Source organism: Scedosporium apiospermum (genome assembly GCF_000732125.1).
Source record: "Scedosporium apiospermum strain IHEM 14462 chromosome Unknown SEQ_SAPIO_0088, whole genome shotgun sequence".
NCBI lineage: Eukaryota > Fungi > Ascomycota > Sordariomycetes > Microascales > Microascaceae > Scedosporium > Scedosporium apiospermum.
This window is the reverse complement of record NW_015971789.1, coordinates 430507-458133: the sequence shown is the minus strand read 5'-3', so window position 1 is coordinate 458133 and position 27627 is coordinate 430507. Positions and strand designations below refer to the sequence as shown.

At 51.6% G+C, this 27627-nt stretch overlaps 8 protein-coding genes and 1 pseudogene across 8 annotated transcripts; 5 read left to right on the top strand and 4 right to left on the bottom strand.

Annotated features, from left to right (window-relative positions):
• Window positions 1–4171: 4171 nt before the first annotated feature.
• Window positions 4172–5214, bottom strand: SAPIO_CDS3148 (uncharacterized protein; the record flags this gene model as incomplete). Its single annotated transcript, XM_016786007.1, has 4 exons — window positions 4172–4183; window positions 4276–4506; window positions 4817–4913; window positions 5051–5214. 4 exons carry the CDS (start codon window positions 5212–5214, stop codon window positions 4172–4174), a joined length of 504 nt encoding a protein of 167 aa, XP_016644013.1.
• Window positions 5215–7898: 2684 nt separating this feature from the next.
• Window positions 7899–8958, top strand: SAPIO_CDS3147 (Uncharacterized protein; the record flags this gene model as incomplete). The annotated part of the gene is made up of 2 exons (XM_016786006.1): window positions 7899–8015; window positions 8095–8958. The coding sequence occupies 2 exons, from the start codon at window positions 7899–7901 to the stop codon at window positions 8956–8958; spliced, it is 981 nt and encodes a 326-aa protein (XP_016644012.1).
• A 1088-nt stretch (window positions 8959–10046) lies between these two features.
• On the top strand, window positions 10047–11276 carry SAPIO_CDS3146 (annotated as a pseudogene; the record flags this gene model as incomplete).
• Window positions 11277–11724: 448 nt separating this feature from the next.
• SAPIO_CDS3145 (Eburicol 14-alpha-demethylase) lies at window positions 11725–13478 on the bottom strand (the record flags this gene model as incomplete). The annotated part of the gene is made up of 3 exons (XM_016786005.1): window positions 11725–12867; window positions 12960–13157; window positions 13233–13478. 3 exons carry the CDS (start codon window positions 13476–13478, stop codon window positions 11725–11727), a joined length of 1587 nt encoding a protein of 528 aa, XP_016644011.1.
• Window positions 13479–15458: 1980 nt separating this feature from the next.
• On the top strand, window positions 15459–16387 carry SAPIO_CDS3144 (Proliferating cell nuclear antigen; the record flags this gene model as incomplete). Its single annotated transcript, XM_016786004.1, has 3 exons — window positions 15459–15930; window positions 16010–16299; window positions 16367–16387. The coding sequence occupies 3 exons, from the start codon at window positions 15459–15461 to the stop codon at window positions 16385–16387; spliced, it is 783 nt and encodes a 260-aa protein (XP_016644010.1).
• A 1729-nt stretch (window positions 16388–18116) lies between these two features.
• SAPIO_CDS3143 (uncharacterized protein) lies at window positions 18117–19451 on the top strand (the record flags this gene model as incomplete). The annotated part of the gene is made up of 5 exons (XM_016786003.1): window positions 18117–18170; window positions 18234–18244; window positions 18324–18403; window positions 18470–18800; window positions 18875–19451. The coding sequence occupies 5 exons, from the start codon at window positions 18117–18119 to the stop codon at window positions 19449–19451; spliced, it is 1053 nt and encodes a 350-aa protein (XP_016644009.1).
• A 248-nt stretch (window positions 19452–19699) lies between these two features.
• SAPIO_CDS3142 (DUTP diphosphatase) lies at window positions 19700–20388 on the bottom strand (the record flags this gene model as incomplete). The annotated part of the gene is made up of 2 exons (XM_016786002.1): window positions 19700–19953; window positions 20034–20388. The coding sequence occupies 2 exons, from the start codon at window positions 20386–20388 to the stop codon at window positions 19700–19702; spliced, it is 609 nt and encodes a 202-aa protein (XP_016644008.1).
• A 1448-nt stretch (window positions 20389–21836) lies between these two features.
• SAPIO_CDS3141 (uncharacterized protein) lies at window positions 21837–23333 on the top strand (the record flags this gene model as incomplete). The annotated part of the gene is made up of 2 exons (XM_016786001.1): window positions 21837–22349; window positions 22413–23333. The coding sequence occupies 2 exons, from the start codon at window positions 21837–21839 to the stop codon at window positions 23331–23333; spliced, it is 1434 nt and encodes a 477-aa protein (XP_016644007.1).
• A 1242-nt stretch (window positions 23334–24575) lies between these two features.
• On the bottom strand, window positions 24576–25312 carry SAPIO_CDS3140 (Uncharacterized protein; the record flags this gene model as incomplete). Its single annotated transcript, XM_016786000.1, has 3 exons — window positions 24576–24602; window positions 24669–24721; window positions 24787–25312. The coding sequence occupies 3 exons, from the start codon at window positions 25310–25312 to the stop codon at window positions 24576–24578; spliced, it is 606 nt and encodes a 201-aa protein (XP_016644006.1).
• Between the last annotated feature and the right edge of the window lie 2315 nt (window positions 25313–27627).

Genomic DNA, 27627 nt, shown 5'->3' with positions numbered 1-27627 from the left:
GAAAAAACCGCCGATATTGATATCCTTTAAACCGCTGTTGAGGGTGTTGACGCTGTTCATCGTTCTCCTGATCCATAATCATACCTCGTGCCTGCCTAACGCATTCTCCTTCTCTTGATCGATAGCCATACCCGGTGAATGGTAGGCTACGCTGTCCTGTCCCGACTGCCCCGCAACATGTCCCTCGAGTTCCTGAACTCTGGATTCGAGTGCCCGAACTCTGGCTTCAAGATTGTCCATATTCGTGTCTCGGACTTGACGCTGCAGACCCAGAGTCGCAAACAACCGTGTCCTCGGTAGCCGTGGCGCTTTCTATAGCAGAACGTAGCTGAACCATTGGACACCAGTGACCGCAAGTTGTAGCCAGAATTGGCGCCGGGAGAATGTGGCTGCCATGGCCCTCTCTCTCGCTCTCTCTGCAAGCAATCGAGCGATGTTTTCGAATTCAGTCCAGTTGCAGCTAATGCTAGACTAATCGGCAGTCGAAATCTGCGGCATCCTGCTACAGCTTGGGTCAGCTCCTAAGTCAGGCAATAGTGTCAAGGATTGATACCTACAGTGGCGAAGGAGTTGACAAGGGAGTGGCAGATAGAGTAAAATGCGCGACCATGCGATAGTTGATTTGTGAATAAAGAATTCCCGTAGTTATGACAGAATAAGTCGGCGAGCCGTAGGAAATGATTAGCTTGTCGTCGGAAAGAGTTGGCGAGTAGAATAAAACGGTCGACGTATCGCAGCTAGGGAAATAGCGGGATCTGTGTTGACGGGCTTGGAGAGATGGAGAGGAGCAGTTTGAGTTGAGGAAGAGAAAGCTTGAGCGGACTCCTTATACCCGAATAGCAACTCGTTCAGTAGTGATGTTGAAGAAGGATGTATGGAAGACCGGGAGTCCCGACTCTTGGCCTAAGAAAGAATAGGAAGAAACATAGGAAAGAACATAGGAAGAGAGAAAGGAATATTGGATGGAAGAGAGGAACAGAGTGTCATTCCGCCCAGATGGGAAGGCACTTCGCTCCAATGTCGGACTCCTGGAGGCCGCGACCATGCATGGCAAAGGAGGAATTCTGGACCTTCCATGACTTGTTAGCCGACAGGACACTAATTGGAACGCAGTGAAGATGGTCATACTGACAGTAGTTTAATGCTATCCTCTAGACAGCTTCGTGATTGTTCTTGTTCAACTGCGTGCATTCGAAATGACCCTCGAGGTCCACGCAGCCTTAAAAGTGTAACTTCTCGTTAACCCCGTAAAGTCGGGTCAGCCCTAGACAGTTTCACGTCATGCCTCGGACGGATTCGAGATGTCATTCCTCGTTAACCCCGTAAAGTCGGGTCAGCCCTAGACAGTTTCGCGTCATGCCTCGGACGGATTCGAGATGTAATTTCTCGTTGACCCCTTAAAGTCGGGTCAGCCCTAGGCAGTTTAACGTCATACCCGGGACGAATTCGAGATCACGGAGATGGTGATTTGTGTGGGAGATCGAGAGTCCTGACTCTTGACATGAGAAGGAACATAGGAAAGAACATAGGAAGAAAGTGAGGAAGGAAGTGGGAAAGAACATAGGAAGGAAGTGAGACAGGAAGTGGGGTGGGAAGTGAGGTGGGAAGTGAGGTGGGAAGTGAGGACCACAGCGGCAATGCATCCAGGGCAAAGAACCTTCCCTAACTCGTTAGCAGAGCGACTTCATGGGTTGGGGGGAGGAAGGGCAGCTCTTGCTCACCGTGGGAAAGAGTAATGGTCAGCTAAGGCCGGGCCAGGTCATGAGGAAGGAGCTCGTTCTCGGCCATCTTCAGATTCGGAAGGAGACTCGTCGACGGGATAATAGTTACTAGGGGTGTTTTAAATGGTTAACGGCGGATCGACTCGGATCCAGTGCGTCTCGCGAAAGCGTTTGCTTATCCCTGCGAGTCTGCTACGCTGATAGTCGTTACGGGATAATAGGACTACCAGGGGTGCTACCCAAGGCACCACGGGTGTTGTTTGTCGACGGAAGAGTTTGATGGGGGAAGAGTGTGATGGAGGAAAGTCTGAAGAGGGGAAGGAGGAGTAAGGAAGAGAGGACGGAAGAGAGGGGAAGTAGCAGAGATGAAGGAGGGGGAGAGAAGAGGAAGGAAAAGAGGAAGGAGTGTTGATGGGAGGTTTCAAATGGGTAGCGGCGAATCGACTCGGATCCAGTGCGTCTCGCAAAAGCGTTTGCTTATCCCTGCGAGTCTGCTACGCTGATAGTCGTTACGAGATAATAAGACTACCAGGACCCCAGGACGGGGTGTTGTTCGAGGGGGGAAAGAGTTGGATGGTGAAAGAGTGTGATGGAGGAAGAGCGTGGAGGAATTGTGTGATGGGGAAATAGTTTGATGGGGGGACGGTACCGAGTACTTTTTTTTTCCCCTCGAGGGCTCTTTTTCCCTTCCCCACACGTGGTCTACTATCTGTGCCTCGCACCTTCCTCCTTGGGCTTCGATCACCATCGCCAGTGGCGGAAGGTGTCACCATGACCATGAGAATCCGTCTTCGGTGTTGGACAGGCCGAATTCATGTCTGTATAAGGGCATTGTTGGTAGGAAACATGACGAAGAAATAAAGTTAAAGACACCACTCGGAGACTCTCCATCTACGGCAATCTTGTCCTTCCTCCTCCCTCGTTCCAAGTGCCAGTCTTGCGACAATGTAGTCCGGACGGACGCCGTGTAGGAGAAATTCCCACTCGACAACGAGGACCTCAACAAGGAACACATCTACATCGAGTGTAAGATGGCGAAAGAAATCAGTCAAAAGAACCAAAGGCCATGAGAGTTATATTCAGCCTGGCATGCCTATCTCGCCTCCCCCTCCTGGATAACTGGGGGGACGAGAAACGAGAACTAGCTAGATAATAAAGGGGACCCGGCTTCGAGATAGGAAGCGAATGGATCTGGAATATAGAAGCGGCTCAAATACTCTACGTATCTGTGATGGAGTGCTGGCTACCAAAAAGGGATAGTACAAATCAGTAAGGCTCTGGGATACATAGAAAAGCAAAGACCCTTTTAACCGCTGTGGGTGCTTTATCCTCACATATTGTCCCTCTCTCTTAACTGGCAATCATGTCTGATGAAGAGTTCGGGTGGTTGCCATGTGCCGAGTCTAGCTCCGTGATGCGTTCATCCAGTTCATTGACTTTGGCTTCGAGATGTTAGGTATTTGTGTCTCTACCTCGGCCCTGAAGACCCAGAGTGACAAATAGCTGCATCCTTGGTAACCATAGTGCGATCTATGGCAGAGCATAGCTTAACCATTGGACGCAAGCAACGAGTTGTAGTCGGATTGTCGTTCGGAGGCAGTGGTGGCTCTGGCCGAATAATCAACTCGAGCCCTCTCCGTAAGTGACTTGGCTATCTTCGCAAGGGATGCAGCGATGTTTTCGAGTGCGTTTGGGTTGCAGGTAGTACTTGGCCTTGAGAACCGCGGCATCCTGCTACCCTTGGTACTTGGTGTCAGCTCTGGAATCAGGTATTAGCGTAAATGGATTGATACTTACAGTGCTAGTAGAGGAGCTGTGAGGGTGTTCTAGGGAGAGGGGTTCGATGCAGGACTACCGAGGCAGACACTAGCTGATTTTTGAATACAGGAAAGAGTCGATTGATCGAATGGAATGGTTGAAATGGTTGATGAGTTGTAGGAAATATTTAATAAGCTGTAGCTAGAAATAGAAGAGATGAGTTGATGGGTCTGGAGAGATGATGGAAAGGAGAGGTTGAGGTTGATGAAGTGAAAAGCTTGAGTAGACAGACTACTTGTACCTTAATAGTAACTCGGCCAGTTGTAATGTTGAAGAAGGATGTATGGAAGACTAAGAGTCTCGACTCTTGGCTCCAAGATCTTGGGTATTTGCGTCTTTATCTCGGCCCTGAAGACCCAGAGTGACAAATGGCTGCATCGTTGGTAACCGCGGTGCAATCTGTGGCAGAGCACAGCCTAACTGGTGGACACATACAACCGCAAGTTCCAGCCGGAATTAGTTTTAGGAGATGGCGGCAGCTCTAGCACCAGAATTGTCTCCAGCCATCTCTGCAAGTGGCCGGCCGGGCCGTCTCCGCAAGCGACATGGTGATGCTTTCAAGTTCACCAGCGTTGTAACTGGTGCCGTACCGAGAGGCTATCGGAAATTGTAGCATCCTGCTACACTTGGGGTCAGGCGAGCAACTAGACAAACATCAGTTAAAGAAAACGTTCGGAGAGGATTCGAAGAGGTCTTACCAGGTTCCAGATGGTCGTAGCCGCTAAAGTTTTCGTACAGCTCGCTCCTCTTGATAGAGGGCCTTCAAATCCCCCGCGGGGGGGACGGGACGACAAATCTTCTTGACCTGGGTCTGAACGCCCGCTTCCAGTTTAACAAAGAACTTGAATTCTCGCAGAGCCCTGCGCGACAGTTCGCCGTTGGCTCGGTATCGCTGGGACATCTCCTCAAAGGTTGCATTTCCCACAACCAAAACCTTCTGCATGGCGCCCCAAAACTTCTCAGGGATCTAGAGGAGAGAAGTTAGCGAAGTCCTCAGAGAGGTTTGGGAGTACTCACTTCATGACACCGTTCTTCCTCTCAGAACAAGGGGTACAATCAGTGCGTCGCTCGGCCGGGACACAAATTCGCAGCAGATCCTTCCTGCGTTCAAGCGCGCAGGGGAGATGTGAAGCCAGGTATTAATGTTAATGGATTGATACCTCTAGTAGGAACCGAGGAGCTAATGAGGGACTGGTAGGTAGAGAGGAGTTCAGTGCAGGATCGGACGCTACGCAGTTGATTTTCGAAATAGAATAATCCCGTAGTCATAATGGAACGGTTGACGGATTCGAGGAAACAGTTGACAGATCGTATGACGTGATGTAGGGAATGGTTAATGGATCGGGGTTCATGGGCCTCAGCTCATTGTACTGGCTAAAACAGTCATCGGGAAGCGTATCTCGGCATCGTTGAAGCAAGCTCTCATTTGAAGCGAGGGGTCGCCAGGCCCTCGCCGCAGTGGCTAAAACTCGGGGACGAAGCTCGGGATGATCGATGGTAGCGAGACGCACTTCAAAGATGGTCGTTGCTCAGTCTTCATTAATCTGCGGTTATAGATCCAGGACTCGAGACCTTCCGGATCGGTGCCCAACTCGACGTCGAAGGCCTCGGTAGCCGTAATGCGATCTATGGTAGAACATAGGCTAACCGTTGGACACAGGCAGGCACACATCATAGCCGGAATTGGTTTTAGGAAATGGCGGCAGCTCTGGCACCAGAATTGTCTCAGGCCATCTCCGTAAGCGATATGGTGATGCTTTCGAGTTCGCTTGAGTTGTAGCTGGCGCTGTGCCGAGAGGCCATCGGAACCTGTGGCATCCTGCTACGCTTGGCATTGTGGTAACAGAAATCTTCGAAAACAGGAATGGACCTTGGGTCAATCTCTAATGATGTGGAACAGGGGTTGGAAACGGAAGGATTCTCTGGCTTTTGTCACATTGGCCATCGATATCTCGACAAGGTGACTCAGACAGGTTCAAAGTGGGGCTGGGCGGTAGTTGGTTCTCGGGAAAGCTCTCCCACAGGGAAACAGACGACAGAATAAGTTGTGTCGTAGCTAAGGGAATAAGGAATTAAGAAAATGGTTGAGGGTTTGGCGGGATAAAGAGGAGAATTTGGATGGAGCCTGAGCAGACGTATAACCTGAAGAGAGACTCGTTTCCTTCTATCAGAAGCTCTACCCGGCCACCTTACGGAGCAGGTGTGGTGTTGAAGATGATGATAAAGGCGGATCGACTCGGATCCAGTGCGTCTCACGAGAGCGTTCGCTTATCCATGCGTGCCTGCTAGAACACATCTTGACCATTGGATGTAAGTGACCACCGGTTGCAATCAGAACTGATGTTGGGAGAATGTGGTGGTTATGGTCGAAGAATCGTCTCTCGTCGTCTCACCTCCAGTTCGTCCGAGTTGCAGATGACGCTGGGCCGTGTAGCTGTCGAAACCTGTGGCATCCTGCTTTACTTGGGATCAGCTCTGAAGCTAGGCAAGAGTGTCAATGGATCGATACCTACCTGTTCCTTAAACCTTTTTCGTACGGGCACGTTTCGACTTGCAACACCAGTGTAGTGGTAGCGGAGCCGACGAGTGAGGGGCGGATGGGCCAACCTTCCATGATGTAGAACCGGAGCTGGATGCGGAAGGAATTCTTGGGCTTTTCATGACCATCGATATCAACGACGCGGAAGAACAGACATTTTTGACCCAAAAGGAAGCATTAGCTCTGACGGGCTTAATGCGCGACTAGACGGTAGTTAATTTTCTGGAAGGTTCCCGGAAGTAAAACAGAATAGGTTGATGAATTGAGGAAAATAGTTGACGGGTTGCAGCTCAGGATCTAATTTCATAGCAGGAAATGGATGACAGGTTTGGAGAGATGAAGAGGAGAAGTTTGGATTGAGGAAGCAAAGAGTTTCACCAGACCACTAATACTCGTATCTAAAGACCGGCTCATGCAGTCACGAGTTCCCTCGCCAGCTCGTACCCAGCGACCTTTGGTGTGATGCCGAAGACGGCGGGTAGGAGACTAAGAGTCCTGACTCCTGAGATAAGGAATATGGGGTGATTCCGCTCAAATGGAAAGGCGCTTCGCTCCTATGTCGGATTCCTGGAGGCAGCGACCCTGGATGCCGACGAAAAGACAAACTCTAGACCTTCCCTAACTTGTTACTGGAAGGCATCATCAGGGCGGAGGAAGCATAGCTCTTCATCGCCATGAGAAAGCGGTGTCAAAACCCTCGTTCTACGCAATTCATTTGTGAGTCTGTATGGGAAACTGGCGAGAACTCTGACGATAGGAGGAAGGCAAAGACGGGCTCGTTCGAGTCCATAATTCATCTGTGGTGGAAGGTGTCGTCACCAAGCTATGACTGTGGGAATTCATATTCGACGCTGGAGAAAGGACGAGTGGTCTATATATAGGACTGTGTTGCTTACGCCCCGCCCCTTCCTTACTTGTTTTTGTCGAGCTGCTGCTCTATGGCCTTACGGATCGCTGGGCTCAGTCCTTGCTGTATGAGGGGCCGCTTGGTTGGATTACCAGTGGCATTGCGTTCTTCGCGGCTCGCTCATCCTCTAGTGACTGGAGTCTAGCCGTCAAGCTGCCTAGCTCAGCCTCGAGGTTCTCAATTCGCGCAAGCAATTGTTGACGTGCGCGTCAATGTATTCGTGGATTTGGAACCTGCACTTCGGAGATGGAGCTTTCCTTCCTGGCCAGCTCTCTGACGCGGATGCCTAGATGCTGAGTTGCCGAATTGATCAATTAATGCCTGTGAAGAAGGTGCGGCTGTGAGGGAACAGAAGTAAGAAACATCGAATGAAGCCATGATCCAGAGACTCAGTGTGCCATTGATGCCATATTAGGCCTCGCCCGTTTTGGGGACGCGCTGGTCTTGCGATACATCAGATCTGGTATTTCGCAATTGCAGTCTGCAAGTCAGTGAGAAAAGCAATACCTTTGTGACGTTCTTTCCCCCAAGATTCTAGGGCCTACGCAAAAATGAGCTACGCAGTTCCCTTCGGGTCTTGCTCGTCTCGTCCTATAGACAAATGGTCGACTTTGCTTCTCGAGGCTTTTGCATGTTTGGCCGTGACGAAGGACATTGCAGTGCTCTGTCTCTCGTGCCTAGACTTGGTAGTGGCTTGAATGCCAGGTACAATTGACCACCGCCAGCCTATTGGTGCTCAACCTGTACCTGCGTAAACCCGTCATGATCTCCCCCACTACAAGTATTTGTGATGCCTGATTTATTCTTCGGATCAATATTTCCTCGTCGATCGCACAACTTTCACGCGTCACTATTATACTTACTACCCAAAGCAAGACTCCCTACTCCCCTTTTCTCCAATTAAATCGGGGCAATGAGCGCGCGGGAGCAGCGCGGCGACGTCCGCAGTGAGCTTTACAAGCGAAACTTGGATTACTCGCTCAAAGAGCTCCAGAAACAAATCCAAGAGCACGAGGAGCAACTAGAAATGGTACGCAAGCCCGAGCTAGATCTGCCAAAACTCTATGATACTCTCCCCCTTCCTTGTCTCCCGCTAAACCCAAGACCAGCTCCGAACCAATGCGATATCCCGACCAGAGATCACCCAATCCCCCACCGCGACCCTAACCGTGATGAAGCAAGCTTTCGATGACGTCGCGCGGTCCGAACCCTACCTCCCCTTCCCAGATTCGGTGCTCCCAGCCCTATTAGCCCTACGGAAAACTCACCAGACCATCCTCGAATCACGCGCATACCTCGAGTCGCAGCAGACGACACTCACAGATGCCAAGAGGCAGTTGGCGCAAAGCCGGGCGGATCTCGAGGACCAGGAAGCGCTGTCGCAGGCGCTCAAGGAGCGGATCGAATCGTTGAAGAAGGGCGAGGAGAACGCGACAGAGGTGTCACCCGAGGAGATCGCGAGGAAGCGCATCGACGAGCTACGCGACCAAAAGAAGCACTATGATAGGGAAACGGCGCGTCTGTTTAGAGCGTTCAAGAACTTCGTCGAGGAGAGGCTGGCGCCGCTTCTGGCGGCTGAAGAACTGGGGGGTCCTGTCGTCGGGGACATGATGGATGTCGACGAGGTGGATCTCGCCGGTGGGTTCGACGCGCGGGGGAGGCCGAAGAAGGCGAAGCAGGATGAGGATAAGAGGCAGAGACGGTTGGACGAGCTCTGGGGAGGAGGCGAGCAGTCGGGGAGTGTTCGGGAATGGGATGAGAAGGTGGCGGCGGCGACAGAGATGAAGAAGTTGACGCAGGACTTGTTGAATAACTTAATTGAGGCTAAGGGGGATACGGCAGCGTCGTATGTGGCGATTGAGAAGGAGTCTTCTGCGGCGCGGTTCCTTGTGAGGGCGAAGGTTGCGCAGTTTCACCCGAGGGACGCTACGAGGTTACGGCTGGTGGATTTTGGGAGGGAGATTGACGATTAGGGACAGCTTTGCCCCTGCACCTAGCAGCCTAATTTTTCTCTTCTTTCTTCTTCTTTGGAAGCAAAATGCATGAATATACGAAAATACCCAGGTTTTGTCGCTATGATGTTCAGCCCTCCTTCTGCCAGTAGGAGCCCATCTAATTAGCGGTCTCACATTCACATGGTGGCCGGCTGCGCATTTGCTATGTAGCAGGAATTCAATGCAGAATCTCTATCTCAAGGAGGCAAATGCATTGTTTCGTCTCACAAATCAAGGGGCCAATGTTCAGACTATTCAAGTCGTGGAGGAGGGACGAGATCAGACCCTGCCCAACCATTGATCAAATCTAGTGATCTACAGACCTCATGCCATGATGACCGTCCAAACCAGATCCTGCTTCAAACTTCAAGATATCCCCCTCCATCTTTCCTTCGTAAAGTTTAACCACAGCAGCCACACTTACGTGGCAAGGGAAGCCGGGGGTCCCGGCGCGGGGGCCGTTGCAACCACAGGGCGGAGTTGTCTTTGATCTCGCGCAAAGAATGATCGGCGCAAGGACATCGAACGAAACAGTTTCTTCCCCAAACAAAACATGTTCTAGTTTTGCCGATGGAGGTAGAATGAAACTTCAGACGTAATTGATCAATTGATCAATATGCTTGCTTGTTTGGGATCGGCTCTCTCGGACGTTGATGTCTTGGTTTTGCATTATAAGGGCGGGTGGTGACGACTTCGGTCCTCAAGCTTGCCATATCTTTAAGGCAGTGTCTTAACTCTACATCGATGAACTGACATCATTGCCCGAATGATTGATAACTGGACATTATTAGAAATTTATCGAGGTCTTCGAGCGAGAAGCATATATTATGATTCCGTTGATTAATCAGTTGAAGTCACCTTTTGTTGAAACCTTCCAAGTCTCGCAGCCAACTCGGCAACCTCTTAAACCTCCAAACCTCGACTTCTTCAACAACATTGAACTCACACACCTCAAGTCGAACACCACTTTTCCGTCACTACTGCAAGACTAGAATCGATACCAATCCTATCCCTATCTATCCATCATCAATACAGTCTCATACATACATCAATACAAAAACATCACCATGTCCCTCCACCAACTCGGACCCCTCATCCGCCTTTGGGGCCTCCCCCTAACAGACATCCCCCCTCCAGGCGTAACCTCCGACGACCTCGCCCCCTTCCTCATCACAATCCTCCAAGAGGCCGTCCCGTTCCTAGATACCATATCCCCGCGGGGCAACACAACCTCAGAACCATCTTCCCCCTGGAAATCAAAAGGGACAAAAACCTACCCAGACTCGACTGCCAGCGTCGACATCCTCGAACGCACCATCCCCACCACCGAACTCGAGCTCATCATGGCCCGCAGCCACCTCGCCCACAGCCACGAGCAAGCAACAAAACTCCGCCCGGAAATCTGGGCCTGTCGGCGGAGCGTGCACGAGGACGCCGCGCGCAGGGGCACGGCGAGCTGGGATGAGTTCGTGGATGCCCTGAAAGTCCGCCATGCCGAGGCCGAGGAGGACTTCACACCCAACATCCGGAGCATTCACACGCCGCTCGAGTGGGATTGTTCGGGGGTCGAGGCAGAGGAGGGAGGTGTCGTCTGGCGGGACTTTACGTTGAAGGTGCACGAGTCGAAGCATGCCCTCGCCGGGCCGCTGAAGAACCGCGTCTTTGCCGTGTTGCAGATGACGGCTTCGGCTGCCGGAGAGGATGCGAAGGAATTCGTCGTCGTGTCCATTGCTATCAACGATTTTGCGAATGCGCCGGAGGCCGTGCTGTCCAAGGAGAAAGGCCCTGTTGCGGGGGCTTACACGAGCGTCGAGAGGGTGAGGAAGTTGGAGTCGGGAGAGATCGAGTGGGTCATGGCGACGGCGTCGGATGCCAAGGGTGTGCTGCCGCTTTGGGTGCAGGCGAAGGCGGTGCCTGGGCAGGTTGCGAAGGATGTCTCGCTCTTCCTTTCGTGGGCCGAAAAAGAACGGTCAAAGGTCCGGGATGGTACCAAGGCCCCGGAACACACCGCTCAACAAGGGAACGGAACAGGTCCTTCTTGCGGTCAGGGAGGAAAGACCGCCGAACACGGCACCGAGGGGGAACCCGTTGCTGCTAACGAAGTTACTGAGCCGGAAGCGGCAGTTGTGCAGGGAGATGCGGGCACGGCCAAGTCGGAGCCGGCTGGCCCGTCCGAAACTACAGGTGCTACCGATTCATCTCCACCGTCGGTTCCTCCGAAAAACGACGAGATCAATCCCGATGAGAGAGAAGGTGTTGTGGCGAAAGAAACCTCCGCTCCTAAAGCGGAAGCATAACGACGACGGTTCCGACGCTTGCAACGAGATTGTTTGATTAGTGCTTTACATTGTTCGTTGATATCGCAGAAGCTCCGAGGGAGATGCAGGATCTTATGAGCGCTCACGTTGGGTCAATGTCTTTCAGTTGAGGAAGCGTAGCTTGGTAAAATTAGTAAATATTATAGCGCATTAATTATCTTCGGTTTTTTTTTTAGTTCCCGCATTTCAGAAAATTTGAAATCATCTCTGGAGGCCCTTTCCGCGTCCCAGCCCAATTTGGTCTATCCCACTTCTCAATGGGAGCGTCGCTCTCTCCATCTCATCCCTCAAGGTGGACAAGGCAACAGTCAAAAAGTGAAAAGCAAAGACCAACACCGGCCAAATCCAGAATCCACATCATGTCTTTAGTATGTACATGCTATTACAGCTCATCGCGTAATTTCCTTCATCGTTCCCATCATCTCGCTTACGCCTGGTCGCGTCGCTCCCAGTAAATGTTGCTGGGCTCGAGGGGACGCGAGAAGAGAGACTGGTAATCCGTGCCAGTAATGTTATTGCTGCCGTCGACATTCCTGAACTTGAACAGCCTAACCATGTTGGCGATAATAGTCTGGAGCTGGAGGTTGGCGAAGTGCTCGCCAATGCATCGATGCCTACCAGCGCCGAAGGGAAGGTAGGGGGATGCCGCGCCCTTGCTAACGAGACCGTAGCCGTAGGCGATCTTTTCCTCGTCCTCATCAATCTCTTGGCGAAGGATCGTGGGCGCGTTGGGCGAGTCCTTCTCCCATCGGTGCGGATCCCAGACCTCGGGGTTGGGGAAGTACTGGGGGTCGTTGCCGGAAACACCGGGGGCAGAGAGAAGAGTGTGGCTCGTTGGGATGACGTATTTAGTTCCAGGTACGGGCATGGGGCTCTTGACGGCCCTCATGATGGAGTGGATAGGGGCGTGCATGCGGAGCGTCTCCTTGATGATGGCCTGGCTGAGAGGGAGCTTCGCCAAGTCCTCGTACTTGATCGGCGGCAGGTCAGCACCTAGGACGCGAACTTGCTCCTCGTAAAGCTCTTCCATAATGTGAGGGTTCTGGGCAAGGCGAAGCATGATCCAGGCACTGGTAGAAGACGAGGAGTGCTGTCCAGCCATCAGAAGGGCAATCATCATGTGGGCAATCTCGTGGTCGGGGACGTCAACACCATTCTTGTAAGTGGCGGTCATCAGGCGGCTCATGACATCGAGGCCTTCGGTGCGACCCTCCTTCCTTCGCCTCTTGACAGTGTCCATGTAGATCTTAGCAACGGTTCGCTGGGCGCGATCGCGTCTCTTGTTCCAGGGGAGAGGAGCCCAGTGAAGGATGAAGTTGATCGGCGTGAAGCCCATGTCGAGGTCGTGGTAGAGGTCAGCGAGAGATTCGTCGAACTGATCACGGATTTCCTTGCCCTGGAGACTGTGCGAAGCGGTGAAGATGGTAAGCTGGGCCATGACAGTGGCGACGTTCATGACGCCCGACTTGCCCTTGAAAAGCGGGTTTCTCTTGAAGTAGGACTGGACCTCATCGCTGATGATGGGGGTGTAGCTGCGGAAGGCCTCGGTGGTGAGAGAGGCTTTCATGAACTGCAACGCGTCGGGTTAATATGATTCCAAGAAATAAAAGGGGAAATAATAATAAAATGCATCAATCCGCCGCAATATTGGGCATGCCATACCTTCTTCTGTTCCATGAGCTTGGCATTGGGGCAGTCGTAGACAACATCCTTGCCGAAAACAGGAGTGGTAAGGACGGTGTAGATCTCTTCGGCGCTCACGTCGCGAAGTTTGCCGTTGAGAATGAAGTCGTTGCCCTTGGGGCCGACGCATACGGTCGTCTTCTTGCCGAGGAGAATGAAGGTGAAAACATCGCCATGCTGAGAATGAAAGAATTAGCAGGACGGCGCCAGGAAAATCAAATACTTGGCGCACGTGTCGCGATCAGCACCAACCTTCGCTCGCATCTTCTTAAAGAACCGGGGAGGATCAATTCCGTATTCGACGGTGCTTCCGAAGAACGGGAACAGATGGAAGACTACTGGAGGTTCATTGGGATTTTTGAAGAGCACCTGCTTCACGACGTTGAGGACAACGGAGACAACGACGATGCTAGCAAACACCACTCCGACCTGGGAGTAGGTTCCCAGCTGTTGGAAGGCCTCGTGGAGAGGCTCCACAGCCTGTTGGAAAACACCCATGGTGATAAAGGGAAGATAGGCAGTCGAAATTAGGTCAATGGCGTTTCCTATCGACAATTCATCATAGAAAGGCAAGGCCGGAGTGGTTGAGGACGAAAGATAGGAGAAGAGGCTGCGATTGGGAGTGCGGCAATGGGGGGGAAAGGGAGAATTTAATATCGAACAAAATTATTGACGTGAGGAAGAAGTCTAGCCAAATGGTACTTCAAACTGTTGGGTGAGGTGAGGTCCCTGATTGAATGGTGACGTGCCACTGCCAAGTCCAGGCACTTGGGTGCAAGCAATTGAGCTTTTCCCAGGCGCACTGTCTAGAGGAATTGGACAATTGGCAGGCAGCAAGTTACAAAGGAGTGGTAGCTTCCCAGTCCAGTCCAGTCCAGTCCTCCAGTCCCGACAGATCAGCGCAGCACTTTGGATTTTTTGGTTCCGCGGCGGTCGAATAGGGTCAGGGGAACCGGCCAATGACAGGCCGTTCGTATTCGTATTGGGGACCCACTCTCCGATCAACATTCGATGTTCGAATTTCTGCTTGCAATCGACTGTCACCACATTGGCCCATCGTTCCATCTCAAGATGAAGAGCTCCAGCGAAATCGCCGTGAACGATAATAAAAAACGAAAAAATTGCGGCACACCGCTATCAATTGTCGAATGAACGTACGGAGTATTCTACGGGGCTATCCATCCAACATCCAACCGCTTGACCCCTCCCGGCCCGCGGAGCTTTTCGAGGGATCACTTCGGAGACCTCCCGGACGAGGTACTTTGTATTAAAGCTTGACCGTCCACATGTTTGTTAGTACGTAATCACACCTCGAACCCGAACACGATTCCGATTTCCAGCATCTCTTCAATTGACTTAAGGGAGCTCTTGATGGGAACCCGACCACTCTTGATTGACCACACCGTATCATCTCTTTTCCCATTTATTTCTCCTGCGTGCCTCAATGGCATTCATCTAGGATGAAGAAGACCCATGTGCGCTAGGCAGCAGAATATCGACATGTTGCTGATCGTCCCTCCTCGATGGCACGCTATTATACCCTTTCTCTTTGGTCAACACGATCACGAGAGCTCACGTCCCCCCATCCGAGGGAAACTTAAATTGCGCCTGCCGACTCCAACGTTCTTGTTCAAAATCATTAGACGGCACTCGTCAAGGCAGCGCTACCATTATGGAAGGATATAGGAATACGCATTCTCGACTTGATTATAGCACGCCGTATTCGTATGCGGATCGATGTTGCCGTTTCTCTTCGGGACTGTTGGCTCTTCGAGGTCTCCCTAGGTGTTAAGCTTCATACTATCTACCCCAGGGCCAACGAAGTTACGGGCAAGTCTGAGAAGTCAGGCACTATCCTCGACGGGATATCCGATTGCTGGTTGGAACCCAGCTATCTCATCACATCACTGGATAACTATCTCCCGGCTTTCGCAAAACAGATGTCAGAGCAATGGTGAGAGCTACAATTGAGTTACTCCCAGAGCATGTGAAATTGCCCAGCCCAGGGCAGGGATATCTTCAAGTCAGGCAGTAGTGTGATGACTAAGTATGCCAGTTAGCGTCCGTGCAGCAAAGGGATGAAATTGGTGCGTAGGGCAGGCTGACACGCTCTGTAGCCCCGCGTTGTGCGTTTAATTGAATAGACTTTGACGCGTCTTCGCGTGGTTCCCGCACCCCTCCTTCAGCTCCTCAAGTATTTTTGGACGTCAATTGCTCCTCCGCTATCATCCTCATCTTCACCATCATTTCCACTACTCTTCCAGCCTGTCCCTCATCTTATACTCCCATAGCTAGAACCCAGCTCTGACTGCCTGTCTTCTCCACCTGGCCCCTCAAAACCCTACCTATCCAACCCCTCCTTTGACCAGACACAGACAGTATGTTTCTCGATGTTTCTCTCAGAGCACCTCCACGCTCTCCAACTCTCATATGCCCCCCCTTTTCTGACCTGGGATTCTAACTTTCTTGGTGACAGAAATGCTTGAGGCACGATTGGAACAGGCTAATGTCCTGAAAAAGGTGGTTGATGCCATCAAGGATCTCGTCCAAGATTGCAACTTCGATTGCAACGATTCTGGAATTGCTCTCCAGGCCATGGATAACAGTCACGTTGCTCTCGTTTCCATGATGCTCAAGGCCGAAGCCTTCTCTCCCTACCGATGCGACCGCAACATTGCCCTCGGCGTTAACCTCAGCTCCCTCACCAGGGTTCTGCGTGCTGCTCAGAATGAGGATATCCTCACTGTCAAGGCCGATGATGACGCCGACGCGCTCAACCTCGTATTCGAGAGCAGCGAGAATGATCGTATCAGCGAATACGACCTGAAGCTCATGGACATTGACCAAGAGCACCTTGGCATCCCCGAAACCGAGTACGCTGCTACTATCTCCATGCCCTCCAACGAATTCCGGAGGATCTGCACAGATTTGATGGCCATGTCGGACTCTGGTATGCATCTCTTTTCCCTCTAATAATTTGGCCCATATCTGCTTCGCTCGACTATACTAACACGCCCTTCTGAACCTAGTCACCCTCGATGCCAGCAAGGACGGAATCAAGTTCTCCAGCGCCGGCGACATCGGCAATGGATCCGTCACCCTCCGCAGCCACACCAACGTTGACAAGCCGGAACAGAACGTTAACATCGAGCTGACCGAGCCTGTTTCTCTCACCTTCTCCCTCAAGTACCTCGTCAACTTTTGCAAGGCCTCCGCCCTCTCTCCCCACGTCAAGATTTGCCTCTCTAATGAAGTCCCACTTCTTGTCGAGTACAACCTCTCCGGCACCAGTTACTTGCGGTTCTACCTTGCACCAAAGGTTTGTTTTCCCCTGATACGTAATACTATTTGTACAACATTGAGCTCATTGCTAATAATGCATATAGATTGGCGACGAGGAGAGCTAGAAAAATGCAGCGCTTGTTATGAGACCAAGACACCAAGAACATTTTTTTTACTACAAAATGGTAGATATTGGAGGATGTGATGGCGGGACAAAAATAAGATAATGATACTTTTCAATGAAACAATACCCAACCCACAAGGACTCGATTCCTTCCTGTCTCTTCCTACTCTTGTGAGGTTTGTATTGGCGGCTCGGCTCAGCGAGGATCAAAAAGTCCTGCCGCTTGACTTTCAGCTGTTAGTCAGGTGCCAGATACAATTTACGGAATGCCATGTGATGTTCTAAGGGGGAGGAGCCTCAAGTGCTTCCCCCCCGATGGGAATGTGTATTCTGAATCTCCAATCATGGCCCTAGACATTTCGAATCACAGCCACTCCTGTTTTCCAGCTCATATGCACTTGCATCTTTTCCCGCGCTACGGTCGACCCCTGCCCGCTTCCTTTCTACGCGGACGCCGCCACTCTGCCTGCCCCTCTACCTTGTCAAGTATGGCTTAGGTGTAAGCTTGTCTGAGGGCCGGAATATGGTATTTGTCAAGGGGGTCCCGACTGTGCCTGTACCTAACGTTTACGCTCTCTTTACGACCCGGCATAAGGAACACAAGAAGCCAACGAGCCACATCGTCATGGAGAGTGTCGACGGAAATTGTCTTGGGTCTTGTTGGGCATCTATGGACAGGGAAGCGAAGCTGGCTGTGTCCGAATAAACTTCGACGTCACTTCGAACAATTACGCCAACTACCTCCACCCGGATATTTTGGAATGATTGGAAGGCGGCAGTTCGACAATTCCATGTTCTGGACCGCTGATTTCGACAATGGAGATCGCCCTGAGGTGCCTGCGGGTCCACTCGACACAGAGCAGCAGATGCTGGATGCCATGGTATAAAAGTATCTGCACAATAACCCAACGCACCGCAAGACCGAGTACTACGGGCGTGTGCTACCTACCGTCCTCCGCAATCATGAAGCCGTTTTCACGCACGCAGACTTGCAACGAAAATCTACCAGGATAAGCATCACATTTAATTCCTAAAGAAGGTACAGCGAATATTCTCATCAAAGACAACGGAGAAACAGTTGTGATCGACTGAGAGGCATCGGGAGGGTATCCGAGCTATTGGGAATACGCTGTCGCGCTTTTCTCGTGCGCTGGTGGGATGGTGACTGGCATCTGCATGTTGTCAAGATTCTTGATGAATACCCGAATGAATACGCCTAGATGGTTATGATATTCCATGAAATGTGGTCTTGAGTCGACAAGGTAACACTTTCATGAAGACGTTACGAGGAGTCAAGGTGTCCGATTTCGCCGCTACTGCTTACCTAAGGCATCAACACTCCAAAGACGGTGATAGTGTGTGAGCATATTGTGGCTGGACGCACTAACAATTTGAATTTGAAATCCACAAACACCGGAGATGCGTGGGGATTTATCGATGACTCTCAACCCCAAGCCTCGGCCATAAATTACTTTCGTAGACTGCCGTGAATATGCGCTAGAGAGCCTCGATCTAGATCTGGTTCAAACTGAGGTTCGGTCCTTTGGCTGTTATGACTTGTGAATAACGAGAAACCCACGACTCGGGATTTTTTACTCTTTCGATTCTCGTACTCAGGTGGGGGCCGTAGCACCCAGCCGCGGGACTTGGCCAGACTTCACACATCCCTCTCTAAGATTATCGAATATTCCGCTCTAGAACCCCCGCTTGATTCTGTATAGATCCATTCGATGGTGGAAGACTTCCCCGTCCCGGAAACCCGTGTGCTTGCGGTTGCTAGCCATGTAAGAATATGCCAGTCGTGATACCAATATCCAACGACATCCATATACTAATGCATCTAACAGGTGGTGTCTGGGTTAGTGGGCTCCCTCAAGACTTTCAACCATGCTATGTATCACTTCGAAAGGCCAAATTTGGTAATACTGGACTTCTAGGAACGTCGGAAATAAGATTGCCGTCTTCGTCCTTCAGTCACTTGGCTGTGAAGTTTCGGCGTTGAACACAGTCCAGTTCAGTATGTAAAACAGCCAGCTCGCGAGGGTCAGAGGGTCCATCTTTTGGCTAACTGTAGCGGTGAAAGGCAACCACACTGGGTACGGCCAATGGAAAGGCTCGAGAGTGTCGGCCGAGGAGATTACCGACCTGTACAACGGCCTCAAACAGTCATACCTAGACGAGTTTGATATGATGCTCACGGGGTATATACCTGGAGCTGCAGCCGTGAACGCTGTAGGCGCTATTGCCAAAGAGCTTCAGGGCAAGACAGAGTCAGCACCGGGTACCTTCTTTTGGGTTCTTGATCCTGTCATGGGAGATAACGGTAGGTTATACGTCGCAGAAGATGTGGTGCCAGCCTATCGGTCCCTGATCCCGTACGCCGACCTGATCTTGCCAAATCAGTTCGAAGCCGAGTAAGTTCCCATGATACTTCTTTAAACGAGTTATGTTTCGCTAACTTCTCCTTTTTCCTATTCCCTCTTTAAAGAGTACTCTCGGAAGTAAAGATCAACGACATGGAAACACTGAAGCAAGCCATCAGGACGATGCACGAGAAATTCGGCATTCCGCACGTAATGATCACTTCGGTCAATCTAGAAAGCACCGGTTTATTCCCGGACCACCTCTGTGTCGTGGGATCAACCATGACATCCGATCGCAAGGCCCGGCTTTTCAAGATCCAGTTTCCTGCTATGGACTGCTATTTCAGTGGCACCGGAGACATGTTTGGTGCCCTGACAGTAGTGAGAATGCGAGAGGCCGTTTCCAAGACTCCCGGTTTGATGGGAGTATCCTCTTGGGTGAGTGAGGATTCGGTCGATGCTCTTGACCTTCCGCTGGCACGAGCCGCTGAGAAGGTGGTGGGAAGCATGCATCAAGTTCTGTCCAAAACTTTAGAAAGTATGAAAGCGGCATTGAAGCCGGCCGCGAACGCACAGATCGGCGACGGCCCTGATGCAAACCAATCTCAACTTGTTAGGTCCAAAGCTTCGGAGCTACGCCTCGTGAGGAATTTGTCTTGTCTACAGAACCCTACACAAGAATTCAAGGCTATTAGAATTTAAATGGTGGTGGCATTGCATTGCTCTGTGGGGATTATTTGAAGTGCATTCATGAATTGGCATGGCATATAGACGTCACAACTGAGGAGGCATTTCTAAACTAGGTCCAATAGAAGAATCCGAATCCGAACCTGTATTTAAAGTCACATTTATCCTTTGACTTATATCTATTGAAGTCACGTTGTACTCCTTACACTCCAAATAAGTAAAGCCCATCCTGTTCTGTTTTTTTTACCTCTTCCTTGGAGCACTTATCCAGTGCTACCGAAGCCTCCAGCACCCCTAATGCTCTCCTCAAGTTCCTGGACTTCCACGACCTCGGGGTTCCAAATGCGCTCAATGACGAGTTGGGCGATGCGGTCACCTTCCTTCACCTGGAAGTCCTCCTCGCCATGGTTGAAGAGAAGTACCTTTACCTGGCCACGGTAGTCGGCATCAATGACACCTGCGCCGGTGTCGATGAAGTGCTTCGAAGCGAGGCCGGATCGGGGCGCAATACGGCCGTCTTAGAGCACAATCCGTTAGACATGAGCGTTGGCAATGTTACTGTGGGCTCGCCGAAGGAAGGCATCTAAGGCTTCTTACATGTACCGGCTGGGATAGCCATGCTAATATCCGTATCTACGAGAGCCTTGCCCCTCGAGGGGATCACGGTGTCCTTAGAAGCGTAAATATCATACCCAGCAGCAAAGGCTGAGCCGCGGGTCGGTAGGCGGGCCTTATCAGACAGCTTCTTGATGAGGAGGGGGGGGATCTGTTCCATTGTGGGATTGTGAGAGGCTGAGTCGTTTGCGGTGGGTGGATTGCTAATATTTGCAATATTGTCGGTCTTGACTCTCTTGGCCGGCGGGGATACTGGAGGCGAGGTAGCAGTTGGTGCAGTCATGGTCTTCTCGGTGGGGATTCGCGATGATGGGATTCTGGCGGGGATTCCTTGCATAGGAAGGCGGTGACGCGACGAGGATTCACGCGCCTGCGTCCTCCCCAGCGGTGTTTCTCCAGTGGGCGTTGGAATTGACCAATGGCGTTGCCAGCGCAAATTGCTTATCCCCAACTGCCGGCAAGTGCCACTCATCCAAGCGGGCATCGTATGGAAGGATGGGATGTGACCGCGTGGACGGACCATCAGGCAAAAGAGAGCAGGTGTGGTCTGGAGAACATCGAGAGATCGCAGGAGCTCCCTGAACCTCTAGTCATCCTTGCCATCTCTGCGGCTTCCCCAGTGGCTTCCCTTGATGATAATGGATTAAAGTCTAGCCTCTGAAGTGCCTTGACAGAGCTCCCAAAGTAGCAGGAGCATGTGCGAGTTAGTCAGCTATAAACGGTGCGGACCTGATAATACTGTGCATATTTTCATCCAATCTACCACGTGTAGGCGGTCAAACGAAGCAGATTCCCCGTTCCGGGCTTTATCCGCACTGTTCTCCTTCTAGTCATCCTTGTGCGAGGGTAGCTCCTTTGACCTAATATTTGGGGGTGATCCGCGAGGACAAGTTTCAACCCTTTCCTCCTCTCCGTTTTCAAACTTCTTCCGAGACGCCATCAACCCCTTCCATCCATCGCTCCTTCTCCGATCAACCCATCAAGGAGCCGCGTTTCCATCATTTGTCTCTTTCATTTCCCCCTGCGCTTTCCCGATTTATTGCCCAGATCCCGTTTGTACCCTTGTCTGATTCGTTTCGCACTCGGAAGGAACTTGCGACAGCGATTTGCTCCCTCCTTCTTTCCCGTCATAAAAAAGCCGCCTCATCAGTTATCACCCAAATTCGGGCGACTCGTCATCGAATTGCCCTCGTCTCTTTTTTCTTTTCTTTCTTCACTATTCAGGTTCAGGGCGATATTGAAAACGGGCTTGAATAACTTCCTAAATTAGGAGGCAGTGGCAAAGCCAAAGGTTTGACTACTTGACACCTGTAGCGCCTCCATCTTCCTCCACGCCCGCATCATCCACTTCTCTCACCATCATTCCTCCCCAACCACTACTTCCGCCCTCATATTTCTCTCTCCTCCCCGACACCGGATCCATCTTCACCGTCGCCGACCCACGAGATTCACGAAGGACTGGGCCCTTGCCTCACTCGACGTTCCGTTCACCGTAGAAGACAAAATCACCAAGCCACTTCACCGATTCTCCCGACCCTGTGTGTCTCCCCAGTCTCGGCACCTCATTTCATCACAGCCACCCATCCCTCACGGCAACTCCTAGGGTGTACATACTTTTTTTAAGAGATACCGAATACAAGAAAAGAAGAGAGAAGAGTTATAAATTTCCTCAACTCGGCTAGAGTTTGCGAACCGATCAAACAATCAGACCGACGGTTCAGATCGTGAAGTTTATAGAACAACCAGTCTTTAGCTTTGGGAGCCCTGCTATATCATACAAGAACAATGTCGGCCTCCCCAACGCAACCAACGCAGTCCGCGAAGCGGCCTCTCGAGGAGCCTTCGTCGCCCTCTCGCGCCACTGAGCAGCCCGAGGCGAAGCGCCCCGCTTTGGATAAGGTCGTTAAGCACGACGAGGAGATTGAGCTCGCGCCCCAGCCCGACCAGAATGGCGGGTCCTCGCCTGACCAGAGCGCCGCCGAGAAGACCAACGGAGTAGCCACGGAGGAGCAGGCCGAGGGCACCGCTGGCGAATCGACCGATAGCAAGACGACCACCACGGCACCGGCGCCGGGCCCGTCTAGTGGTGTTCCTGCCAATGCCAATGACGAGACCGCCTGGATTCATATTAGGGCTGTTATTTCTAGCCCTGAAGCTGCGACCATCATCGGAAAGGGTGGCGAGAATGTGTCCAACATTCGAAGATTGTCTGGCGCCAAATGCACCGTCAGCGACTACCAGAAGGGTGCTGTTGAACGCATTTTGACCGTTAGTGGCGTCGTAGACGCTGTCGCAAAGGTATAACTTAACCCGATGAGTATATAGCCTAGTTACATGTTCGGACTGCTAACCCGATGGCAGGCATTTGGTCTTATTATCCGCACCTTGAACAACGAAAACCTGAACGAGCCTTCGTCGTCGACCTCGAAAACCTACCCGCTTCGCCTCCTGATTCCCCATATCCTCATCGGATCCATCATTGGAAAGGGTGGCGCTCGCATTCGAGAAATTCAGGAAGCTTCTGGAGCCCGTCTTAATGCGTCTGATTCATGCCTCCCGCTTTCCTCCGAGCGCTCCCTTGTTGTCATGGGCGTTGCCGACGCTGTTCACATTGCAACATACTATGTTGGCAGTACCCTCCTGGAGCAGCTGAAAGAACGTTTTGGTGGCCCTGCAGCATCTGCCTACGCCACCAGGAGCGGTGGGCCCGCTGGCGCAGTCCCCGGCGGCATGCAAGTTGTGCCTTACTGCCCCCAGCCCGCCAGTGGAGGATACGGCAACAGGGAGCACTATGGCAGGCGACATGATGCCCGGGCGCATCATATGGCCCCTGGACCCTATCCCCAACAGTACCCGGCCCACCCAGCCCATCATACCCCTCCCATGCCCATCCACTACGGAAGCGGGCCCCAGGCTGGAGCGTACGGTGCTGCTGCACCCCATGTCCCCATCCACGCCGCTCCCCACGCCGCGGCTCCTGGTCCAGGTGGTCCCCAGGGCCAGCCCATGCACGGTGGCATGCCTGGCGGTTCCCTGACGCAACAGATCTACATCCCCAACGACATGGTCGGCGCCATTATCGGCAAGGGTGGATCGAAGATTAACGAGATACGCCAGATGAGTGGCAGCGTTATCAAGATCAACGAGCCTCAGGACAATACCAACGAGCGCCTCGTCACCATCACTGGTACCGAGGAGTGCAATCGTATCGCCCTGTACCTCCTCTACAACCGCCTCGGCGAGACCCACAACAAGCACGCCGATGAGCGGCGGCCTTTCTAGAAGGCTTTCGAGCGAGCAAAGATCGAGCCCGACGTTTCTTCCATGATGCTTACGAGAAATAAAACTGGTGTATTCTGAGAAAATTGAGGTCCACTAATTCGTATTTACAATCACGGTCTACGGCGGCTTCTACTTCCATTTTCTTCTTCGTTGTTATCTTTCGGGTTCCTTTTATTTTCACTTATCGTTCAGTATTTTAGTGCCCGGGCATCATTTCATCTGGTGCGAATGCCTCGGTCTCCTCGCCCAATCCGCAAACGTGCACCAAATTGGCGGGCGAGGGCAACTAGATGGAGAGGGAGAGCGCGATGCCACCGGGGTTTTGATGACGCTATCTGCCTTTCGGCGAACCTTAGGGAAGGGTGTGGGGGAAGGGAAATGCTAACATCAAATGGCGTAGAAACGGTAAAAAGGGTCTGTTTGGTCGGTTTCGAGATAGTCAATTGCGGTCTTTCAGCTGGTTCTTTGTTTCTTCCTTCGTTTCCTAATTTTCGAGGTATATTTCTAATAGCGCACTGTCTCCTTCATCTCGTCTCACTATCCGCACTTCTTGATCTCTCTCCTTCCTTCACGAGCTCGCTTCATCCTCCACGCTCACCTGTGCCCTTGCCACCTACACGAAACTCTGGCTTACTATACTATCTTTGCGTTACCCACTCTCCAACCGTCATGATGGATGCAAACGTCCTATCCCGGAACTAGTGGTACCTTGTCCCTAAATGTCCTGTGTGTCTCACGCCCAATCTTTCCCAACTTTGGCCTATGTTCTCTTCTCGATGTCCCCTCCCCCCTCTCCAACGATCGCTGCGGTGCCCTTTTCCCGTGTATAATGAATATTCACACCACCGAGGATGCTTCCCTTTCTCGTCCGAGCACATTCTGACCCGTTTCCCCGCCTGCCTGCTAATGACGAAGAATTAGGTGACGCCACGGGATAAGGAGTGCGGTCCGCACTTGATAGAGCTAGGGAGAAACTCGGGCTTCTATAGCCATTTCACTACGCTGGTCGCCGGCTACAGTCGGTCAATGACCCATCGTCGAGAGGTGCGTCCAATACTTCCGTTCCGCTAACTGAGGGCAGGTGGTGATGCGTTATGGTTGTTATAGTATGTAGAGATACCGCATACATCACAATTCGGGCGTCGTTACAAACAAGGACTTCTGTAATTTTATTGCTATATCATCATTTCTGCGCTACTGAGCAATTATTGGGCATTACGTCTCAAGAAGCCAATTGCAGACTCATAGCCTAACAAAGTTGATGTGATACTGGGTAATTCACATTAGTCGCTGGAAAGTCATCTGGGGGCATTGTAGGCTGGAAGCGGCACATACAAGGTCGAGATCTTTCCTCGCAGTCCTGATGAGTTGTATGTTCTCACCGATTGCTGGGGAGGTCCATGTTAGTGCTCCTGTCGCTATGTCACTAGGCACTGCATGGTCGTGAACTTACGCCCAGGCTTCGCCTTGGCTTCCAAATGAGCCTCCTTGCTATCCCAGCCGATAATCAGTATGACAGCGGGTCCCTTTTCGCCGGCACTATCCTTGGCAATATCCTGCTGGACCTCACCGAGTCCATAGCCATGATAGCCCACCAACTTTCCCGCATCAAGCTTTACAATGAAATCACGACACTGGCTGATAAACGCAGGTTCCACCCCGTACGCCGTCAAGACCTCAGTACACGGGACATCCAGTGCCTTCTCGGGAGAGCCCTCGAGCGATACATGAGCGGTGATCACGGAGCCGCCGGTCGCCACGCCGGCCAGGCCCGCGAGAGCGTCGGAGGAAGCAAAGGCCTCGAGAGCCTCGCTCGAGGACCAATGGGTGGCGACGACGTATTTCTCGGGGTCCTCGAGGGCCTGGCCCCAGTAGACGGCCTTGACGTTTGGGTTTTGCGTTAGAGGGTCGAGTGCGGCTGACCAGGTCTCTGTGGTGGGCGTGAAGGTGTGGAAGGAGATGACGGCGTTGGCAGACATGGTGATGACGTGAGACGGTACTTGGCGAAGGGAAGGGGAGTGAAGCCGATGTCAGAGGAGCAAATGTTATGTTAGGTCAAATTGCGGGAGATGAGCAGTGGAGAATGTGGGATGCCGCTATAATAAGTGGAAGAAGTGGATCAGATTCGAGATTTCGAGAATAAAGGCTATGAGCACAGGTGGTGTAAAGTCGTCGAGAGGGTATCGATAGCCTGTTGAATTGTTCACAGATCAATTGATCACATCACCAAGCAGTTACTCTCAAGCCTCTACTTGCGTACGCATAGTAATAGTGACGTTATGACTGATCTTATTGACGACTGGAGACAAGTGGTTATCTTGCACCTTAGTAATTCGAAATGCTTCAATTGACGTTGACAGCTGCATTGGGCGAAGTCGAACCTTGTGTCCACAACTTCGTACTATTTCATGCATACAATTGTAGTGGACCGTACTAAATCGTAGGCTACAAGTAGATGTCATTGACAAGAAGAATGTCGAGATTTCTGTTGCCCCACCTTCGTTTGCCAATAGTGAGATAAAATGCGCCGGCTTCCCGCACCTCAAGACTGAATCGATCGGATCGGCACAGACCTGGGGTAATGTCGGGTCAAGCAGGTACGAAGTACGGATTCCACTTTGTAAAGTCACGTGCCACAGCCATGGAGAAAGGTCAACCCAGCCCAGAGCGTCGAGCGCGATCAAGTATCCTCCAACACTGGCTAACCTAACATTGAGTCAGTTTTTAAGACATCAATCGATCAATTGATGCCTGAGATTAGAAACGGCGGCTTGGCGTAGCGGAGCATAATTGGAGAAGTAAGTAATAGATCGTCGTCAGCACTCGATTTGTCGCAAAATGGAACGTTGGTCTCTGCGGGGAGGGAATCTGGAAAAACATTATATTGGGTGAGAATCGGCTTGGATTGGATGATTGTGGTGCAAGGCAAAAGCTGTTGGTTCTCTGTGACGGTTTTCCTGCATCAAAAGAGGGTACTTTACCCGTCCATGCAAACTGCTGCAATCTTCTGATCCCATGACGACGGAGGAGGTGTTGTCTGTGTTGCATTCTAAGCATGGTGACGATGATGAGCTTCCTCCTTCGTCATATATAATTCCACTTCTTACTCGCAGCCGCGCGATGATCGTCGGTCTTGGATGTGCGCACTGCGTAGCACGTCGCACAAGTAGAAACGTCTGACGTGCTGACCCATGTTATACAAGCCTACGGGGGACGCGAACTAAATCTGGTGCAAATGCCAAAAATGAATTTAATGAAGTATCGATACTCAGACTTTGTAGGGCTTGTTGGGCAGATCTAGTTTAGTGCTGACCTCCCTAGTCCGAAAAAAGTAACCAGTCCGTCGAGAATATTGGACGTGCATTTGCTTTAAGGTAACGTACAAGGTACCTGAACCAACGAAAGCTGTTTTCTGCCAGGACCAGAGAAGGTGTCTGTGCCTGCCCGTTAATAGCAAGTGCTTCGTAGTGTGCTCCACTCTCCTCCTTCATTCCAGGCACCCATTCGGTTATGCGGCTGGGGACCATGCCTGTCTTGTATGTCCGGAGTCCATCGACACCGCTCGCCAGGCGTCGAAATCTCGACCTGTGCGACTTGATCTAGCTTTTTATGGTGCTCGCTCGCTCCGCGACTTTCGTCCTCATAATTGCGGATAATCGGATAAGATACCCCGGTGAGTCCACTTCGCAAGTGAACTAAAAAGGGGATTAAAAGGGATCCAGCGATGGTTACAAAGGCTTTGGAGTAAGAGGCGCAGCACGGCTCAATCGGCATTCCTCTCCCTCGCAGAGAGAACCGGAGATTGCGACAATTTGTGGACGACTCGAAAAGCCGGAAAGGCCCAGAAGGATTTTTTTTTTGCCCCCTTTATCTTTTTTTCTGGCGTTTTTCTCCAGGGCTACAGTGGGCACTTGTATCCCCAGATGACCCTGAAATTCTCTACAAGATTTGCCAGTAATTACTGGCTTCTTGGCTAGAGTGTTGGCGACTGAGGAGAAATTGGATCCAAGAGGTGTGAAACGCTGGGCCTGTTGGCGAAGGTACCGGTACACTGGCTCCCACGCCAGACTGGGAGAGCAGTGTTGTCGCATCCATATCCATATTGGCATGCTGCGCTGCGTGTTGGCAACAGACAGCCGCAGTCAAACTGATCAATTGTTTGTCACCCTTCTCAGGCGGACGACGGTGCTGTGGCGCGAGCGATGCAGTTCTACCACACCATTTCTCCCGAGGAGACCTCAGTCTTGAGCCAAACCGCCCGCGGAACAAACATCATAAACCACAACAACGCGAA